We start from the raw sequence: 21,515 nt of genomic DNA, 5'->3' as shown, positions 1-21,515 counted from the left end.
TGGACGCAGCGCTAGCATAGCCTAGCCTAGCCTAGCCTGGGCGGTACGTACCAGGTCTATGGTCTTGCTTTGCCCTTGGAGACGTCGTCACACCAGGTCTCGCACCACAGCCACTCCTGGGGGAGGGACTTGATGGCCACCTGATGGATCATATTGTTGGGGAGGTCCTAGAGAGAGACAGAGACAGAGGGAGGAAGAGCGAGAATGAGCGAGGAAGAGAGAGAGAGAGAGAAAGAGAGACGGGGAGAGAGAGAGAGAGGGAGAGAGAGGCAGGGACAGAGAAAGGGAGAGAGAGACAGGGACAGAGAGTGAGAGAGAGACAGGAAGAGAGAGATAGGGACAGAGAGAGAGAGAGAGGGAGAAAGAGGGAGATGGACAGTTAGAAGCCTGTAGTGTTGAGGGGCGTCTTTCATTGGTTGTGACAACTGCCCATCAGTAGAGGGCGGGTCCTGCTCACCTGGTCCAGGTTGGAAAGGCTGTTGGGGTCCTGGCTCAGGGCCTGGTACTGGCCCCGGAGCCGGTCCCCCGCTGCAATCTTACGGAACTTCTTCAGATCCACCACGTACAGGGCGCTGGGAGAGAGAGAGGGTTAATGTGAGCGCGAGAGAGAGAGCAGGAGAGAGAGAGTGAGAGAGTGAGATACAGCGTCGACAGCACCAGCTGAAGTGACGACGCCCACAGGGACAGCGCAGCACCCCCCCCCCCCTCCTAATAAGAGGCTAACCTGCGGGCCGTTTAGATGACTTTATGAAGTGTGTGGTATGAGCACACCCAGAGGTGCAGTAGCTCCGCCCACGCCACTCTGACCACGCATCACAGCACCACCCATCCTCCTCCTCCTCCTCCTCCTCCCTTCTACTCCTCATTCTCCTCTACCTCCTTTCTCCTCCTCTTTCTCATTCTCCTCCTCCTCCTCTCACTCCTCATTCTCCTCCTCCTCATTCTCTACCTCCTCCGCATCCTCCTCCTTTCACTCCTCATTCTCCTCTACCTCCCTTCTCCACATCCTCATCCTCCTCATCCACCTCATTCCTCCTGCTCCTTTCTGCCAGCTGATGAAGCCGTTCCAGACCCACCAGGGTGAGTCATCCCCCTGGCCCGATGGCTCCTCTCTCCGTTCTATTTTCTGACATGTCAGCCTGTTTAAACAGCAGGCAGGGTAACCACTAAGGAACCAGGGCATGGAAGGAAACACAGGGATCTGCCATGTTATTGATTCTTATCTTCTAACCTTTCCTTGCATGGAAGAGGCTTTAAAAAGATGCAGCACACAGGAAATGTCACAGAGTGCGATGAATAATTCCTGGGGAAACATCCAGCGCTTCCGGAAGCTGGGAGTGACTTCAAGGCGGGGAGTGAAAGGTCTAGCTTTTATTAGTTTTTCGCGACGGCGTCACATAAATGGAGCCGCTGCCTGCGAGGAGCTTCCACTCAGGGCGCCGCGCGCGTACTCGACTTCCTGTCTGCTCGTCTTTATTTAGAGTTCCTTGAGATCCTCCCGGAAGGAAATGTGATAAATAAAAACACAAATAAAAAAGCCTTGTGACGAGAAGGAGCACAAGGAAGGACCTTTAAAGAAACCTCCAGCTTGTCAGAAGAGAGAGATGTTTGGAGTGGTGATATATAGGTGGGAAAACAACACAAAACCAGATTTATGCTGCCATCCACCTTGAGCTGACGATGATCACCTCGGGGGGAAACAAGCCATGTTCCTTCTTTAACGTCTACACGACGTAGAGAAATAGATCATCCCACAACAACGCAAGTCAACTCGCACCGCATACAAAGTATCATTGGCCCTAGAGGGGAACGCTACCGTGCGATACGATGCAATGAGAGCTACAAGGACAGCTACCCTGCTACACAAGGAGAGCTACGGCGCTATACAGGAAGAGCTACAAGGAGAGCTACGTGCTATACGAGGAGATCTAGCATGCTACACAAGGAGAGGTACCATGCTACACAAGGAGAGATAGTGTGCTACACACAAAGAGCTACGAGGAAGGAGAGCTAGAGTGGTAAAGAAGTGAGAGCTACTGTGTTATGCAAGGAGAGCTAGAAGGAGAGCTAGCATGCTACACAAGGAGAGTTACCGTGCTACACAAGGAGAGCTACAAGGAGAGCTAACGTGCTACACAAGGAGAGCTACAAGGAGAGCTAACGTGCTGCACAAGGAGAGCTACCATGGTACAGAAGGGAGAGCTACCATGCTATGTGCTGCCACATGCTAGGTGTCCGCCTTTATGTCAAGACAGATTTCCCTTGGGCCAAATAAAGAAATGTTGAATGCTGAAGGGAAGAGGAAGTACCTGATGTGGTACTTCTGTGGCCAGGTGCGAGGCCCAGTAGCCGCTCTTCCAGAAGCGGTAGCCGTCCATCTCGCGGCGGCTCTCGCAGAACGGCGTGTAGCCGTAGGGCGCGCCGTCCAGGGGGAGGTCCCGGAGCTCCTTCAGGTCCGCACGCACGATCTGGGGTCGGGGGGGGGGGGGGGGGGGGGGGGGGGGAGAGAGGAGGGGCCGGGGGGTGGAGAGAGAGGGAGGGAGCGCAGGAAGAGGGGGGAGGAGGAGGGGGAGGGTGGAGAGAGAGGAGGGGGCGGTTCAGGGGGAGAGTGGGGGTAGTGTGTAGAGGGGGGGGGTTAGAGAGAGAGAGGGGAAAGGGAAAGATAAGAGCGGAGCAGTGAGGAGACACACGGGGCCCCTCCACAGTGCAGCGGTCTTAAACGGGCCCCACAAGGATTGGGGATTAATCTTCTCATCTTTGGCCCCCAGGCCGCGGCTGACGTACAGGGAGAAGGTATTTTAATTTAGCCATACACACACACACACACCGATTCTCTCACCAACACACACACAAACACACAGATACTCACAGCAACACACACGCATGTTAAAACTGCTCCTGGTGCTCTCACACACACACACACCCTTGCTTCACTCACTCACACACACACACACACACACCCTTGCTTCACACACACACACACACACCTTGCTTCACACACACACACACACACATACACATACACATACACACACACACACACACACACACACACACACACACACACACACACACGATTCTCTCACCCCCCCCCTGCCCCTCTACCTGGTCGGCGTCCACGAAGATGATCTTGTCGACGGCGAGGGGGAAGAGGACGTCGAGGAACAGGATCTTGTAGCCCCAGATGAGCCGCTGCTTCTCCGTCTGCTGGTGGAGCCAGCGCCTGGTGGAGCCAGCGCGGCCACTTGTACTGCACCAGCTCGTACTGGAAGCCGTACTCCTCCGCCATGTGGGGGATGGCCTCCTGCAGCACACCAGCCCCGCCCCCCCTGCGGTGAGAAGCTGTTCCTTCCCTCGCGCCAAAACCGTCCCTCCATGTTTAACCGCCATAACCGTAAACCTGCACTTTGTACCTTTTTCCCGCTAGCACCCGCAAGCTACGGTAAGAGCTTGAAATGATATAGCTATGACTGTAGCAAGTTATAGCTACAGTAATAGCTATAGATATAGCCATATCTATAGCTATAACTGTAGCTAGCTACAACCGCTAGAATAAATTGTAGAATAGAATAAATTGTAGAATAGAATCAATTGTTTTTGACAGAAATTCCCTGGATGGATTGACTCGGGAATAAGAGTGTCTTATCCCAGAGGAACGTTCTAGTTCAGATTTAAGAAGAAGACAGCTCCTGGGAGCAAAGTTACATAGTGCAGCCTTAAGTAACGGTGATGTCTCCGTTTCCCTAAACAAGACTTTGAAGGATACTGTAATAGTGTTTATCCTTCAGTGTCATCAGAAAAGCAGAACAACAGAGGACAGCGCCCCCTAGGGCCTCGTCGCTCTATTTATGATCAACATCAGCGCTGCTATATGGAGAAGGGCCGCTATAGACAGACCACCCACAGACACCTCCATGGCTCAGGAGGAGGAGGAGGAGGAGGAGGGAGAGCTGAGGTGAGCAGGCCAGCGTTTTGCATAGTCATGTGTTCCTGCAAGACCCCTACCTTGAAGGAGGGGGAGAGGAAGTTCTTGAGGAACCAGAACTTGACGGGTGTTTTGGTGTGGCGGAGGACCGACAGCATCATTATTCTGGAGAGAGAGAGAGAGAGAGAGAGAGAGAGAGAGCGAGCGAGAGAGAGAGATAAAACATGTTTTAAATCCGTAAACTAAAACAGACAGGAGTCTAGTGTGTGTGTGTGTGTGTGTGTGTGTGTGTGTGTGTGTGTGTGTGTGTGTGTGTGTGTGTGTGTGTGTGTGTGTGTGTGTGTGTGTGTGTGTGTGTGTGTGTGTGTGTGTGTGTGTGTGTGTGTGTGTGTGTGTGTGTGCGCGTGCGTGCGTGCGTGCGCGTGCGTGTGTGCGTGTGTGCGTGCGTGCGCGCGCGCGCCTCGCCCACCTGAGAAAGCGCTCGTACAAATGGCCCGAAGCCACAGAGAAGATGTTGAGCACGTCCTCCTTCTTCTCCGCGCCGTTTGACCTGGAAGCGGCGCCGGTGATGCTAAACAAGGACACGGCACAGACACGTTACACAAGCCCGCCGTCTGACTGACGCCGCACTTCCTGTCAGTCACCGGCACGCCCGCGTGACGCCGAGGACGGAACACACAACCCCGCTGTCACACAAAGCGTAACCACTGGAACCAGCGACAACAAACAAACACACACCGTGCGGTTATGTGCTGGTTAAAACAAAGCGACAAAGGGAGGCTCATGGAACAGACATCGTTACAGCAGACATGCCCTCAACCCCGCTGGGTCTGAGCGGAGGAGGTGGTCGACTCAGCACAGCAGAGGAACACCTCCCTCTCCTCACGGGCCCCCATGTGCAGCCCGGAGTAGGAGCAGGCTGAGGGCCCCTCTCCTCACGGGCCCCCATGTGCAGCCCGGAGTAGGAGCAGGCTGAGGGCCCCTCTCCTCCCTGGCCCCCTGTGCAGCCCGGAGTAGGAGCAGGCTGAGGGCCCCTCTCCTCCCTGGCCCCCATGTGCAGCCCGGAGTAGGAGCAGGCTGAGGGCCCCTCTCCTCGCGGGCCCCCTGTGCAGCCCGGAGTAGGAGCAGGCTGAGGGCCCCTCTCCTCCCTGGCCCCCTGTGCAGCCCGGAGTAGGAGCAGGCTGAGGGCCCCTCTCCTCCCTGGCCCCCTGTGCAGCCCGGAGTAGGAGCAGGCTGAGGGCCCCTCTCCTCCCTGGCCCCCTGTGCAGCCCGGAGTAGGAGAAGGCTGAGGGCCCCTCTCCTCCCTGGCCCCCTGTGCAGCCCGGAGTAGGAGCAGGCTGAGGGCCCCTCTCCTCCCTGGCCCCATGTGCAGCCCGGAGTAGGAGCAGGCTGAGGGCCCCTCTCAGTGGTCTGTGGCGTCGGAGTAGCCCTTGAAACCCAGGGCCTGGATCTCAGTCCTGCTGCCCTGCGTCACGTTTCAAAGTCCCGGCGTCCGCGAGGCCGCCGGGTGTGTCTTATGTTGCAGAAAGTCTATTTTTTGAGCACAACCCTACGAATAAAGGCCATAGATTTATATATTTATATATCTATGCTGACCGTAATGTTTAAATATAACAAATCTGATGACAGGTTTTATTTTTTACCGAAGCACAAAGACAAAAAATGTTGCCCTTACTTTTTTTTAAAGACCCTGACGCATACACAAACACACACATACAAAACCCCACCCCCGCCCACACACACATACACACCCCCATACACCCCCCCCCACAGGTTGTGATAATGGTAGTGTGGACCGGAGGACGACTGGCTGGGGGACATGCTTGTTCTGCAGTCAGACCGGGTGTCCTTGCCGCTAACAGACTGCTGATGAGGAGGGAAAAAGTGTCTTTCGTCTCTCGCACACTCAATCAGGCAGCACTGCCCAGGGCCAGGAGGCGCTGGGAAGCACTTCAGAGAGAGAGCGAGAGAACAAGGAGAGAGAGAGAACAGAGGAAAGAGAGAGAGAGAGAACGAGGAGAGGAGAGAGAGAGAGAGAACGAGGAGAGGAGAGAGAGAGAGAGAGAGAGAGAGAGAGAGAGAGAGAGAGAGAGAGAGAGAGAGAGAGAGAGAGAGAGAGAGAGAGAGAGAGAGAGAGAGAGAGAGAGAGAGAGAGAGAGGAGAAGAGGGAAAAAGAGGGAGAGAGAAGAGGAAGAGGGAGAGAGAAGAGAGAAGGAGAGGCGAGAGAGAGAAGGATGGAGGCACACACACAAACTTGTGGGCCAGTCAATCTTCCAGGCCAGTGATGCATGGACTCGATGTGTCTGTCAAACTTCTTGCAATCATTACATTTTCGGTCTTTCTATCCTCCCCAATTCTCCCCCAACATCGCACAACACATGAGATCAAACCGGCCACTTCCAGCCCCACTACCGGGGAACGGGCGGGAGCCATAAGAGGCCTGATACGGCTAAGCCCGCCATTATGAAGCACATCCGTTATGAGGCAGATAATGTGATCTGCAGCACAAGAGAGGACCTCCACCAACACCATGTGGACTCACTGCTGGATAAGCAGCTTTAGCAAGTCAGGTGAGGACAGCTCGGCTGATAATCCAGAGCCCAGGACGACACCAACACAACCAACACCACCAACCCCACCCCCACCATCAACAGCTCCACCACCACCACAGTCACAAACACCTCCACCACCACCACCACTAACACCACCACCACCGTCACAAACACCTCCACCACCGTCACAAACACCTCCACCACCGTCACAAACACCACCACCACCACCACCACCACCACTAACACCACCACAAACACCTCCACCACCACCACCACCGTCACAAACACCTCCACCACCGTCACAAACACCTCCACCACCGTCACAAAACCACCACCACCACCACCACCACCACCACCACTAACACCACCACCACCACCACAAACACCTCCACCACCACCACCACTAACACCACCGTCACAAACACCTCCACCACCACCACCATCACAAACACCACCACCATAACAAACACCTCCACCACCACCACCACTAACACCACCAGCACCGTCACAAACACCTCCACCACCACCACCATCACAAACACCACCACCATAACAAACACCTCCACCACCAGCAAAAAGTTTCACAACACACATGTCAAGAATAAGACTGTTATAAGAATGTAATAAGATTTTACCAAAACTTCTCTACAGGTTGGCACCCTCCCACAAGCTATTTATATGATTACAAAGTGACTATGACCTTTTCTTTTTTTTTTTTCTTTTTATTCCTGTGCTTCTCGTTTGTTTTTCTGTTGCATGTCTGTTCTCATTACTATGCAAAATAAATTAAAAAAAAAGAAAAGAAAAAAAGAATGTAATAAGATGTTAAATAATGCATGTTAATACAATAACGAGACGCAAGACGAGCCAAACAGCGGCACTCATAACAAGCAATGACAACAGGGCAGCCGAAGCAGCAGCAAATCAGCGCTGCATGCTAACGAATATGATGACCGTGTTAAAGAGGTCTGAGCAGCACTGCCTACCTAAACATCGTTAGCATGCTAACGAATATGATGGCCGTGTTAAGGAGGTCTCAAACGCACTGCCTACCTTTCAAAAGTGCTCCAAACACTTCACACCGCAAGCAGTAAGTAAGGAGGACAGATCACACCGTTAGAATGGGAGAGGACACACAAACACACACACACACACACAAAGCACGCGCGCATACACACATACCTACAGAAGCACATATTTTTTGCAAGACTAGCTCTTACAGCGTAATACTGCAGTCTGGATCCCGGAGAAGTCTGATGCCTCCTGAAACGTGTAATCAACATATGGGTGGCGGGCAGTGGGGCCCAGCGAGATAAATACAGTGCCCAGTGATTACTGGCCAGTGGTTACTGGTCATGGACTAAACCCAACCCTCCACCACGACGGCCCCATACACACCTGGCGATGGAGTCCCACAGGCCTCGGCTCTCCACAGACTCACTCAGAAGATCCTCATTCATTTTGTCCGCTTTCTTCTGCACCTGTATGGAGAAGAAGGGAGAAGGGCAGGTCGATGGCGTTATTAGATGGTTGACGCTTTACTGAACGACCATAAGCCAGAAGATGAAATCTAACACTGCGTTCTGTGAACACAGAACACAGAACACAGCGCCGGACGTACAGAGCCGACACAGGACACACCGGACGTACCCGGACTTTGATGATCTTGCTCTGGAAGCTGGTGAGTGTGACGACCACATCACCGGTGTCGTCGGGGGAGTCCGTCCCGTCGTGCCTGGAAGAGTCCGTCATGGGTTAATTTAGCATCGTCCTTGAGAGACTCTTCACCATCATCATCATCGATGACAACACTGTTTCTTATGTTAAACACAACAATGTTTACATGTAATCCTAGAACACATCAGATACGGTCCAGACGGTCAACAACTGACAAATGACCATCTGGTCTTAACCTTAAGGTAACAGGCTGCAGCCCACATTACCCTTATCAAGTCGTTGTATAACGTAATGCTGAGTACCAGCAGTAAGGTACTTAAAGGTAAAATGACATTCAAAGGCTAATATTCTAACTTTAAAAAGAAAACACACGCTACAGACATATATCTCGTGTCTCCATGGTTACCGTTTGGCCCCCCCAGCCTGCGGCATTTGCATCAAACCACATCCCATAACTCAGACACGCAAATTAAATTAACATTTCCAGCGACGGCGTCTCAGGGTTTTAGACTGAGCCTCGGCTGAGAGAGAATTAAAAGTAAAACGTAAAAAAAAAATAAAAGAATTGTCCGAAGGAGGACTGGAAACGGGCGTGGCCCCGACTGGGGAAACGGAGCGCGGCAAAGTAGGCAGTGGGACCGCTGCCAGGGTCACACTCTAATCTACTTTATTATCCTCCTCCATCATCGCCTCTCCACTATCGCCACCATCCAGCTCCACTCCCCGACCGGCCGGGGAGCGGGCGGAGTCACGTGCTCCTGCGCGGGGCCCCTTCCGCGGTAATGGTTTGAGGACTGATCAGTGCGGTGGAGGAGGGGTGTTGGGGGGGTAAGGGGGAGGTGGTGGTGGTGGTGGTGGTGGAAGGGAGGATGAGCAATGCGCTGTCATAGTCAGCCGGCGATCATGGCCGCCGTGCTTACTTAGGGCAGAGAATTAACCTCATCACAGAGACAAATGTCCGCGATCATTGGAGAAAAAGTGATTTTTTTTTCTCCCACCCCCCCCTCCACCCCCACCCTCCGCAGCCTTCAGAGACCTGCAGGGCTGAGGTTATACTGTAGCAGGGAGCAGATAGTAACTCTGCTCTGAAGAGAGGTGAGGATGATAAGGGAGGAGAGGAGAAAGGGGTGAGGAGGACAGAGGCAAGGCGAGGACTGGCGAAGCAGAGAGAGATGAGGAGATGAGAGGAGAGCAGGAGAGGAGAAGTGAGGAGAGGCTGGGACCGGACAGCCGAGATGAGGAGGAGAGGAGGGAGGAAGATGAGAGGAAACGTGAGAGGCAGAGCAAGGGCTGAAAGGGGTAAAAGAGCAGAGACAGAAGAGGGCAAGAGAGGAAAGGATGGGATTGAGAGCAGAACAGACGACAGCAGAGGAGATGAGAGGCAAGGAGAGGGGAGGAAGAGGAGAGGGGAGGAAGAGGAGAGAAGAGGTGGGGAGGAGAGGTTAGGAGGGCGATGAGGGGAGAGGAGAGGAGAGGGAAGGTGAGGAGGGGAGAGGAGAGGAGAGGAGGAAGGGACAGGGGGATAGGAGAGGGGAGGAGACGGAAAGATAGGAGGGGAGGGGAGAAGTTAGGAGGGGAGAGGAGAGGTTGGGAGGGGAGGTTAGGAGGAGAAGAAAGGTTAGGAAGGGAGGAGAGGAGGGGAGAGGAAAGGCAAGGCGAGGGGAGCAGAGGCGGTGGACAGGGAGGTGGGCGGGGGGGGGGAGGCCTTGAATACAGCAGATAGAGTGCAGAGGTCCGGGGACGCAGAGGGAGAGAGGGGGGAGAGAGGGGGCCCCTCCCAGCGTGGCCGGCCATCGGACACCTAACCAGAGCGCCGCTAACCGCAAGAATGATGACACTGCCAAGGTGAGGAATGACATCACCTTTTAGCTCCACCTAGAGGATTGGGGCATAAATCCTGCCTGTCGCGTGTGATTGGGAGGGAACCCAGGACTGTGTGTGTCCTCCGTTTTATGTGTCGATGGCCAGTGATGGGCGAGACATCAATCCCGTATCACACCGTAGCTGTCCAGACAGGGTCTCCCAAACATGTCCAGGACCAGCAGGGTTCTCTTCGCATTAGGGGTGAATTCTACATTTAAACGTGCAAGGTTCCGCACTCGTCGTCCGCGATGCAGTCAGGGACGTGTGGCGCTTGTGTAAGCGTTTTGATCGTGACGACACTGATGATAGATCGTTTGCTAATAAGTCATTACCGGCCATCGAACTTCATTGAAAACGCACACGGACCAAATAGAAACTTGATGTTCTATCAGCCCTTAACAAGCAGTAAATCATCACCCCTCAATGCTCGCACACGCAGAGCAGCCTTCCACCTCATGCGTGTTGCTGCACACTAAAAACAGACCAGCGCTGCTGAGAGAGCCCTGCACGGGACGGGCGACCAGATCAATCATCCACACTGTGTTGTTTACTGTGTTGTTTACTGTGTTGTCTCCCCCCCTCTCGCTCTGCTAGTCTCTCTCTCCCTCTCCCTCCCTCTGCTAGTCTCTCTCTCCCTCTCCCTCTCTCTCTCGTCCTCTCTCTCTCGCTCTCTCTCTCTCCCTTCACTCATCAAAACCTTGAGCTCCTCCAACGGTGTCAGCAGCTGGCCGTGTTACCATAGCGATGGGCGTCCTACCTGCAGCGACAGCGAGCGGGAGGAAGACGAACACCTCCGACGCGGGCGCACAGATGGAGCCTCCTAATTAGCATCGTTACCTCACCTCGTTCTCCCGTTTCATCTCAGATTGACTCCCGTCATGTTGCGACAGGGATTGAACACAAAATGTAAATGTGACTCGATATCACAGCGATGCACAAGGGCCTACAAATCACAACATAAACAACGCAACTACACTCACGCCAGGATCTGGTAGATGTCCTCCGATCTCCCCTTGCGGAGCTTCAGGATCCAGGCTCCAGGGTTGGCCTTCAACTGAAAGTAGCCCTGTTGATAGCGGAGCAACACAGGCTTCAGCGAGAGGTCTCAAACGTCTGAATGCATGACTCAATGTGTAAAAAGAATGTTGCTTATGTGGTGCACTGTGTAGATTAGAGTGTGTTGCATTGTTCTGCATGCCACTGCCATCCGGGCCACTGTTCTCTAGTATAAAAGATGTCAATGTAATGTCAGGGGGACAAACCGGAGGGGCTTCAAGGTGCTGTGGGTACGATTTTAGAGTTGTAAAGAGATGGAGAGAAGAAGAGAGCATGATTTTGGCACTAAACAACAGAAAAACCATCCCTCTCTTCCAGCTCCCTCCCTCCCTCCCTCTCTTTCTCTGTGTCCCTGTTTAAGTGTTGAATTTCAGGCAGAACAGGCATTCTCACAGCACATTGCCCCTTCATAGCGGGCACACAGCTTTTCCTCACAAACGACACTAACACACGTAATATATCTAAAACCGTACCTACGGCCCCTCTAAATAAAGGCTGAATAAACCCAAATAAAACATTGGCTCCGTCCCCGACATCAAACGCTCTCCTCGACTACACAAACACAGCATGTCTCCAGCCGGGTTCCAACAGCCCAGCGGGGGGCAGAGGGAACACTGGGGGCACACGGGGCATCAAAGGGCTGCTGACCAGGTTCGCCATGACGATGGTGTCCTGGCGGAGGGGCTGCTGGCCGGTGCCCAGCGTGAACTGCAGGCCCCTGGGGGGCTGGCCCGTTGTCAGGTCGAAGCAGTGCCCCTCCAGCAGCAGGTGTTCCAGCTCGTACTCTGCCGTCACCACCGTGTTCACCTGGAGACGAGGAGCAGCAGACACCGTCAGGGGGGAGGGACAGACACCGTGAGGGGGGACAGACACCGTCAGGAGGGACAGACACCGTCAGGAGGGACAGACACCGTGAGGAGGGAGGGACAGACACCGTGAGGGGGGACAGACACCGTCAGAAGGGACAGACACCGTCAGGAGGGACAGACACCGTGAGGAGGGAGGGACAGACACCGTCAGGAGGGACAGAACCCGTCCGGGGGGACAGACACCGTGAGGAGGGACAGACACCGTGAGGAGGGACAGACACCGTCAGGAGGGACAGACACTGTCAGGGGGGAGGGACAGACACCGTGAGGAGGGACAGACACCGTGAGGAGGGACAGACACCGTCAGGAGGGACAGAACCCGTCCGGGGGGACAGAGGGGGGGACAGAACCCGTCCGGGGGGACAGACACCGTCAGACAGAGGTACGGGCTGGCCAGCATTATTGATTTGTCTAATATATTATTAATAGATTGTGGTTTTAATTGGTCACATTATTGAAAGCACTATCGATCACTGATCGATAGTGCTTTCAATACACATGATTACCCTCTCGGTGTAAGTCCCTTCCAGCTTCACCGTAGCGGTGGCGGCCCGCTCAGGCTTATCGAAGACATTTACATTTAGTACATTTGTCATAAAGAAAGTGACAAAATATATATCACTGTCGGTACAGTAAGGATGTTCACAGAGCAAAGTGGCAAGCACTAACTATCGCAAGGTTAACCCATTCCCCGTATACAACAAAGAAAGCTAGGATAAGGTGCCACATACAGTACTTTAACGCAATACGACATACAATAAGTGCGTACATTAAGGGCCAGGACGTACCACATACAATAAGGAGGGCGGGACGGGGTGGCTACTCAGAGTCTAGGTGAACTCATGTAAGGTCTCCTTCTAAAAAGCCTATATTATCATCATCAGACCCGTTGGAGCAGAAAGCTCTTGGGCTCGGGTGGAGCTCTGACCTCCTGCAGGTGGATGTTGTCCAGGTCGTGGGGGCTGCTCACGGCCTCCACCATCCAGCTGTCAGGGGTGATCATGTTCAGGGTGAGCAGGGGCGACTCGGGGAGCTGGGTGAAGCGCGCCATGGGGCCGGGGGACATCGTGTCGTTCGCCAGGAAGTTGACGTCCGCCTCCAGGACCAGGCGGTAGAAGCTGAGGAGAGGCACGGGAGAGTGAGGAGGAGGTGCAGGGAGGCGCGGGAGGCATGGGAGTGTGAGGAGGAGGAGGAGGAGGAGGAGGAGCTGCAGAGAGGCATGGGAGTGTGTGGGTAAAAGGAGCTGGGTTAGGAAGAGAAGGCGGGGTATGAATAGGAGGAGCTGGGGAACAAATAGGAGGAGGAGGGGTATGTATAGAGGGAGGTGTGAGTGTAAACAGGAGGAGGTGTGAGTATGTATAGGAGGAGGAGGAGGTGAGCACATACAAGACGAGGAGGACTGAGACAGAGAGGTGAACAAGAGAGATGCATGCTTTCCACGCACGAGTCCATCAGGCACCAGATGAGACCTGCGTGTTAAACCACACTGAGGAGAGGTCAACATCATGCAGCCTGTTTACAGACACTTGAGAGTGAGAGACACAGCAGAAGCAGGCCAACCGGACACAACCCCCTCCAAAGAGACAGAGACAGCCGTTCCATCAAACAGAGCACTCTTCTCTATGGGAAGCACTGAAATGATGACACATTGAGCAATGATTCGCTTTCTAGGGCAGATGGCTCCTATTGAGAAGGCAGGAGATACACAATATTCTCAGAGAACAGGACAGGGAGATCTAGCAATATTCTTGGCAGCGTTTCCACGCAGGCAATAACAGGCAGATCTACAGTAGGCTACCCTTGTCATTCTCACCATTATTACAGAGGTGAGCTTCGGGCTAATCCTTATGCAAATGCTTCATTTTGTCTGCCATTCCTCAGACACAGCAGAGTGCTAATGAATGTGTGTTATGTATCAAACGATCAATAGCTCCACCGGCTTTCCTTTGCACTTAAAACCCAATTCTTCCTCCTCGATGCCTGGAGGTACAACCAAAGCATTTTCACAAGGAAATATGCTTTTTCTGTTAGAAGTTCATTTCAGGAAAAGCGACAGTCGGTCCGTCTTCCTGGAGAAGCCAGGTTGAAGGGGCACAGTGTGTTCTCTGGGGCAGAGAGAGAGGGAGGGGCCGAGAGAGGTAGACACCCATCCATAGCTGAGAGAGAGAGAGGGAGAGAGGGAGAGAGAGAGAGAGAGAAAAAAAGAAAAGAAAAAGAGAGCGAAAGAGAGAGCAAAAGCGAGAAAGAGAGAGCGAGATAGAGAGAGAAGTGCAAACTGCTGCTTATGAAGATACAAAAGGCGGGACAAGAGAGACAGAGGATTAAATTACTGAGGCATAACCCAGTCCCCGGAGGAAACACTCTCTCCCTTTATTGGATCGGTCCCTCGTCTGAAAGAGAGAACCAATTCTCTCCAGTGAGAAAGAAAAGAGAATAAAGACGAGGGGAAAAGACAAGAGAAGCAGGCAGCTGTAACGCTGAAAGTCGTTCCCCCCCCCCCCCCCCCCCCCCAATTAGCTTAGCGCTTCACAATGCAAACAGGATGCCGGTGGTGGGGCGGCGTTGCCTGGTGCGAGCGGGGCCGCGGCCCGCGGAGCGGAGGTGGCTCTCAGCAGGCGGCACCGGGTTCACTCCGGTGATTTCCTGTTTCCATAGCCGCCAGAGCTCCGACCCATCTCCTTCATGGTTAGGCTGCTTAGGCCCAGATGAAAATAATAATAACCCTCTTTGCGCCGAATGTTGTGCGTGGCGAGGTAAAGGTGTGCTCGCTTCAAAACAGAGGGAGGAAAAACTGAAAACCAAATCCCCTTGACAAATTCGGCCGGGCTGCGGTAAGGAAAATAATAACCGGGTGTTGCGGACGCGTTAAGAGAACACGCCGACAACAAATGAGTCCATCCATTACGGCCTGTAAGCAATCACGCCATTAATTTTCTAATGCTAAGGTAAAAACTATTCAACACAATCAAATTACACCCAGCCAGTGATCCTCAAGATTGTTAATCAAACCATTTCCAAACCTTTCATTTGTTTTTTTTCCACCATCGCAATGTTTTGAACCCCTACAGAGCACTCTGGAAGCAATTTGCTCCGAGATGCACGGGGAGGCCCAGAGCAATAAGGTGCTATTATTAAGCAGATTGCATCTGCTACGCTACAACTGTACAACAGCGAGCGAGAGACAGCCATCGACAGGGAGGGGGAGAGAGAGAGAGAGACAGAGAGAGAGTGAGAGAGCGAGAGAGCGAGAGCGAGAGAGAGACGGCTAAGCTAGTGTGAGCGCCAGGGACGGCCCGAGGAGGCCGCGGACGGCCCAAAGAAGCAGCTTTAATTACTGTGGAGGAAGCAGAGTCTTACCTCTTGAGGGGCATTTCGGACAACTTTGCCCGGCAGTTCATAAACACCTGCAGTTTCACGTTGACCACTTGACTGAGCACCTGCAAGGGAGGGACGGGTTAGGGCTCGGAGCAAAACAAACTCTACGCAGCAGGGAAATGACAACAGACACAGGGGGGGAAAGGGGAGATGGGAGGAGGGGTGGGACAAAGAGCGAGAGAGGGGAGATGGGAGGAGGGGTGGGACAAAGAGCGAGAGAGGGGTGAGGGAGGGAGAGAGAGGAAGAGAGTAGGGAGGGGGGAGCGGGTGAGAGAAAAAAAAAGAGGGGAGAGGAGGTTGGGGGGGAAGAGAGGGAGAGGGGGAGAGAGAGAATAAAAAGAGGGGGAGATAGAAAAAAAATAGGGGAGAGACTGAAAGAGAGAGAAAAATAGGGGAGAGAGGGAGAGCGGGGAGAGAGAGTTGAAAGCGAGGAGAAAAGGGGGGGGGGGTTTGGCTAAATGCAGGCGAACTATAGCTGCACCCACTCAATACAGAGCATTACCGTTGTGCGATGGCGGTGTTGAGCTAGGACGTAACACGTCCTTATACAGGGTGAAGAGCCAGAGTGCAGGCAGGACTCGCTTCCGCCTGCACTGAGCAACACGGCAGGTATGGCACCCTTGCATTAAGGCTACGAATCCTACCGTTTGTTGTTAGGTGAATTCAGATTGCTTTTACTCTGAACAAGAGTTAACTTTCAAGTAACATTTCACCTCAAAAGAAAATCAATACACACTGTCGTGGCAATTCCCCTTTAACAGAGATTGCGTCTAGGCCAGATGAGATTCCCACTGCAATAAAGCACACAATACATTGGAAAGTAAAATGTTCTAGGTTTAATGCATGCATACATTAGACTCCTCTCTAGCAGAGTGAGTCCTGAATACAAGTTGATATGGTTTTTTATACAGTTTCAGACCCTCCCCACACAAAAGGTTCATCAAAGAGGAAATGAGCAAATTCTTCTCTTTACGGCCCTTCGGTCCAAACACAGAGGAATGTATAGATTGGGGTTCCCGACAAACAAATGCAAATTCCAGATGCTTATCTTTGTGGCGTTATCACCTAAAGACAAGGGTCATTAGACAGCGGGAAGGAAATGGGCAGGACAATTAGGGTTGAAACTGAGGACACTACATGTTATACAAGAACAGACAAACTTATCAAACAACAATTCAAATAAGAGGATTTTTCCATCACACTCCCCCCTTTGATTATTTTATAATCATAATAATAAAAATCGATCATGTCCAATTCTTAGCACTTCTCCGCTTTTACGGGAGGTGCTTTAGTTTACTTAGGGTAAAACAGATTTTCTTCATTCGTCTTCCTCACTGCTTGAGTTATCACTCCAATCCTGGATCGGGTAGATTTTAGATACTGGTGCTGGCACTGTGGCTTTGGTTTCTGATTCTATTGTTTGAACTATTACAAGTTGGGCAACCGTGGCTGTGGTTAATTTGGTCACACAAGCTTTAACACATGCAAACAATATAGTTATAATTATTGCTATGATGAGTAGGGCCACAACAAACATTATTGCATTCCTCACAAAAGACGTACCCCAATCCGAGAACCAACTCCCGAACACACTTTTGATATCCCATGTAGTGGTTTTGTGAAGGTTTATTATGGCTTTAGTGTTTTCCTTGTGGAAATTCTCAACAGATTGGTTTGCTGAGTGCACGTATGAACAGCATTCCGTGCCAATCATTTTACACACGCCTCCAGTTGAGGCAAGAATAAAATCTAATGCCATGCGGTTTTGTAGTGCCACTTTAGTCACCTCCTCGAGTTGTGTTGACATGGCCATGATGACCCTGTCTGTGCTATTAATGTGAGTCTCCAATGCTAGGGATAGTGCCTTCGTCTCCTGTTGGTTCAAATAAACACCATATCCAGGCACCATCATCCCAAAGAATCGTTGGAGATCACGTTTGTGAATGATATGGTGTCCGTTTAACACCTGTATTTCTTGTGGGGTTACTACGCGGATCATCGGGACCACATATGCTAAGTAACAGATACCCTCCCCACCATTAGGTATATAACTGTAGATTTTCCTGCCACATCCAAGGAACACTCCGGGTGGTAAAGCTACTGATTGAGGGCTGATTTGCTTCGATGCATCCAGTGATAGGTTATGTATTGGGCCAACGCAATTACTATCTTCCAGGTGGATCATGTCCTCGAGGTTGGAATTAAGTCGGGTAATGTTTATGCAATTAGTAACGTTATATAATTCTGCTATCGTGAACTGATGACGAGGTCTTTTTGTCAATTGGGACGCTGGTTTACTGAAATGTGGAAGTTCGCACCTAATTTCCGTACATCGTGACGCGCGCAGAGTAGGTGGTGTTAACCATGATGAGGTCAGCACTGTCGAACACTCGACCCTGGGAATGCTAAGCGACCTATTGCACACTGCACCAGCAGATGGGCAGTCACAATGTGTTCCACTTCTACCCGCCACACAGTCAGTTTGCGCATGATATGATTTTACTGTCAACAGATCGCCATAGTTACCCTTACCTTTTGATATTACCGCCATCCCAATGATCCGTGTCTGATTAAATCCCTGCGGCGCGTGTTCTCTCGCCATATTTTCTATCAAGTTAGGAATGTCTGGTGCCTTTAAGTAATATTTCTGCAGTGAGGCTATAGAATTGGGGTCATCGCAAGTATTATTGTCATTCTTAGACGTTAAGTTCTGCCAGTTTATAGTCATGAATTGTAGGTGGGACAGCGGAATTGCTGCCACAACTGGCCCTTCAGCGCTGCTGGGTATGTGCATGCACATCCAACAATTTGTTTTGTTTAGATGTTCCACTGCTTCGTGCATTAACCGAATTATTGAATTATCTATATCAGGTCCCACCGAGCGGTGGGTCCTTGGGATTGGTTCAAACGCTTGGTCTGGGTTGTTGTCGTGTATCTCGCGCCGTACCCTTGCTCCCGTCGGTTTTTTACTTACATGGAGTTCTGGCGCGCCCACTGGTTTGTATATCAACAATGATGGAATAACCATAATGACAATTAGAGTTACCAGTCCATAAATGGTTCGTTGAATCCCCCGTCCGATCCTTTGAAAGGGGTACCGTTGTCTGGGTCTGGCGTCCATGCTGATTGATGTCGGTTCTGGCCGCGTCTCTCCCCAGGCCAGAAAATATCTGGGCCTGGATCTGACGTGATTGTGTGTGTGAGGGTGAGTTACTAGCACTTCACCCTTGTTTCAGTGTTGGGGTGACGGCCAAGGGGGTTGGGTCAAAGATGACCGTCGAGGTGAGTGGTGATGGCCGGGTTGCAGTGGCTGGCGTAGATCCTCTCAGCTGTCTTGACAGCCGACGATGGCGTGGATCCTTTCAGCTGTCTTGACCGCCGGCGATGTGAAGTGGTGGTGCCCGTTTACAGTGGCTGGCGTGGATCCAGGTAGCCCTCTCAGCTATCTTGACAGCCGATGATGTGATCAACAGGACTTGGAATGGTCCCAACCACCTTGGTGAGTTCCAGGCACGTCGTCGGTAATCCTTCACCACAATCCAATCGCCTGGCTGTAGGTCATGGAGTTGCCCTTCTCTGGACAGTGGTAAAGCCTCTTTCACCTGTGTACGGATAGATTGCAAGGTTCGAGAGAGATTAATACAGTAATCAACCATGTCGTGATGAAAAATTTCCGTGTTCAGGCTGCTGTTGTGTGGTGCACCTGTTCCCATTGGCATCGGCCGTCCCATCAGGACTTCATATGGGGACAGACCTACCTTTACTCTGCTGCGTCCCCTCATGGCCAGTAGGACCAGTGGCAAGACCTTTAGCCATGACATACCTGTATCCTCAGTTGCTTTGGCCAGTTTGTTCTTTAGTGTACCATTCTCTCTCTCTACCGCCCCCGCACTCTGAGGGTGGTACGCACAATGGGTGCGTAAGTCAATTCCTAAATACTTGGACAACTGTTGGATGGCCTGGTTCACAAAGTGTGAACCATTGTCACTGGATAATTTCTTTGGGATTCCCCACCTAGGGATGATTTCTGTGATCAAGGCTTTGGCCACAGCTGCAGAGTCAGCCGCTTTGGTGGGGAATACCTCAACCCATTTGGAGAACATGTCTACCATCACCAAACAATACTTCTTTCCCTCACATGGTGTTAATTCTATAAAATCCATCATCAGATGATCAAACGGTAATGATGGAGGTGGGTGGTTGGTGGGTGCGACTTTCTGTCCTCTCCCTACATTGTTGGTGACGCATACAATACATTTGGCACAAAAACTTTGTGCATAATTTGAAAATCCTTGTGTATACCAGTGCCGGTCAATGCTATCTACCATACCCCCCTTTGACACATGGTCTCTACCATGTGTCATAGTAGCGTAGATAGGGAACAAACATTTGGGCAAGCAGGGACGCCCGTTCGGGCCGTACCACAACCCAGCACGGTATTCTGCGCCGGCTGATTTCCACAGCCGACGTTCTGCAGGTAGGGCCTTGGTTTGAGCCTTTGCCAATTCTTCGATTGTAACCGAAGACGTCAATTGTGCCATCTGCAAGGAGGAGGAAAGCGGGGCTCTGGCAGCTGCTTTAGCACCCTCATCCGCCACCGCATTCCCTCTGGAAACCAGGTCCTCAGCCCTAGTGTGTGCTTCGCATCGACAAACAGAGATGGCTGTGGGCAAGAGGATAGCATCTAGTAGGTTAGCAACCAAATGTGAATGATTAATCCGTTGGCCTGTAGATGTGAGGAAACCTCGCATTTTCCAGAGAGTGCCAAAGTCATGAACGACACCAAAAGCATATCTACTGTCAGTGTAGATGGTAACCCGTTTACCTTTTGACAGTATGCATGCCCTGGTCAGAGCGAATAGCTCAGCCGCCTGGGCTGAAAGGTTGGATGGTAACCTTGCTGATTCCACCACGCAGTCTTGCGTGGCAATGGCATAGCCCACTTCACTAACACCTGTAACCACATTCTTCCGGCTTGAACCATCGACATACAGTACATCATTCCCAGGTGGCAGTGGTCTGTCGGTAAGGTCTATGCGTGGTGTACACAATTCATTAATGGTGGCCACACAATCATGGGGTTCCCCATCCTCAGGGATGGGCAGCAAGGTGGCCGGGTTTAATACCGTACACCTTTTCAAGGTAATGTTAGGCATCGCCAGCAGCGTGTTGTAGTACGATAAGAATCGTGACGCCGTCAGGTGTGATGTGCTCTGTGTCAGCAAAATAGACGAAACCTCATGGGGTACAAGCAAAGTTAATGGCATGTAACCCACCAGTCCCCTACTGGCGGCAACCGCCATTGCCGCCGCTGCCACTGCCTTCAAACAATGCGGTAGCCCTGCGGCCACCGGGTCTAATTTAGACGAGTAATAGGCGATGGGGCGCATTCTGCCCCCATGTTCTTGCATTAGCACTGATGTCATGTACCCATCCCGCTCTCCCACAGTCTGTGTGAAGGAGCGGTTGTGGTCCGGCAGACCTAAAGTCGGTGCGGTCATAAGGGCCTTTTTAAGGTCTTCAAAAGCAGCGTCTGCTGCTGGTGTCCACGTCACGGGGTCAGTCGGGGTCAGTCCATGGCCATGTGTGATGTCTTGGAGTGGTTGTGCCAAATTCGCATAATCGAGTATCCACTGTCTACAGTAGCCCGTTGTTCCCAGGAAGCCCATCATCTGCTTTTTTGTGATGGGCTTTGGCATGTTTTGGATTGCCTTTATCCTGTCCTCTCCAAGGGACCTGCCGTCCGGTGTGATGATGTGGCCCAAAAATTTTACCTTTTGTAAAACAAACTGTAGTTTAGCTACACTGGCCTTGTGGCCTTGACTAGCTAAGAACTGGAGTAATGCAATAGTGTCCTGTTCACACACACCGGAGTCAGGGGAACAAATCAGGAGATCGTCAACATATTGAATCAATGTACTTCCCCCTGGTAAAACTAAATGAGCCAAATTATCGTGCAGCGCTGCGGAAAAAACGGCCGGTGATTCACAATACCCTTGTGGCATTCTAGTCCACGTATATGTTTTACCCTTAAATTGGAAAGCAAACCAAAATTGGCTTGCTGGATCCACCGGTATACTAAAGAATGCATTTGCTAAGTCGACTACTGAAAACCATTTGCTATTACCAGGTACCTGGGTTAATAGTGTGTGAGGATCAGGAACAATGGGTGTTCTAGGATGCACTGCATCGTTTACC

At 51.8% G+C, this 21,515-nt stretch overlaps 2 protein-coding genes across 2 annotated transcripts in view; both read right to left on the bottom strand.

Moving 5' to 3' along the window:
• uggt2 (UDP-glucose glycoprotein glucosyltransferase 2) overlaps window positions 1-21,515 on the bottom strand; it is a 40,676-nt gene that overhangs the window by 1,088 nt on the left and 18,073 nt on the right. The window contains 16 exon segments of the mRNA XM_084478924.1: window positions 52-71; window positions 74-167; window positions 458-572; window positions 2,310-2,327; window positions 2,329-2,468; window positions 3,106-3,237; window positions 3,239-3,304; window positions 4,006-4,090; window positions 4,395-4,496; window positions 7,876-7,958; window positions 8,128-8,212; window positions 10,998-11,083; window positions 11,722-11,880; window positions 12,871-13,060; window positions 15,300-15,379; window positions 20,765-20,856. Coding sequence (XP_084335050.1) covers window positions 52-71; window positions 74-167; window positions 458-572; window positions 2,310-2,327; window positions 2,329-2,468; window positions 3,106-3,237; window positions 3,239-3,304; window positions 4,006-4,090; window positions 4,395-4,496; window positions 7,876-7,958; window positions 8,128-8,212; window positions 10,998-11,083; window positions 11,722-11,880; window positions 12,871-13,060; window positions 15,300-15,379; window positions 20,765-20,856 — 1,547 coding nt within the window.
• Window positions 16,556-18,674, bottom strand: LOC311358449 (uncharacterized protein). The gene has a single exon (XM_084478476.1). It carries the CDS (start codon window positions 18,436-18,438, stop codon window positions 16,636-16,638), a length of 1,803 nt encoding a protein of 600 aa, XP_084334602.1. The 5' UTR covers window positions 18,439-18,674; the 3' UTR covers window positions 16,556-16,635.

This window comes from Micromesistius poutassou, assembly GCF_964030765.1.
Source record: "Micromesistius poutassou genome assembly, chromosome: 14".
In the NCBI taxonomy this organism is placed as follows: Eukaryota; Metazoa; Chordata; class Actinopteri; order Gadiformes; family Gadidae; genus Micromesistius; species Micromesistius poutassou.
This window is presented reverse-complemented; position numbering and strand designations above follow the sequence as displayed.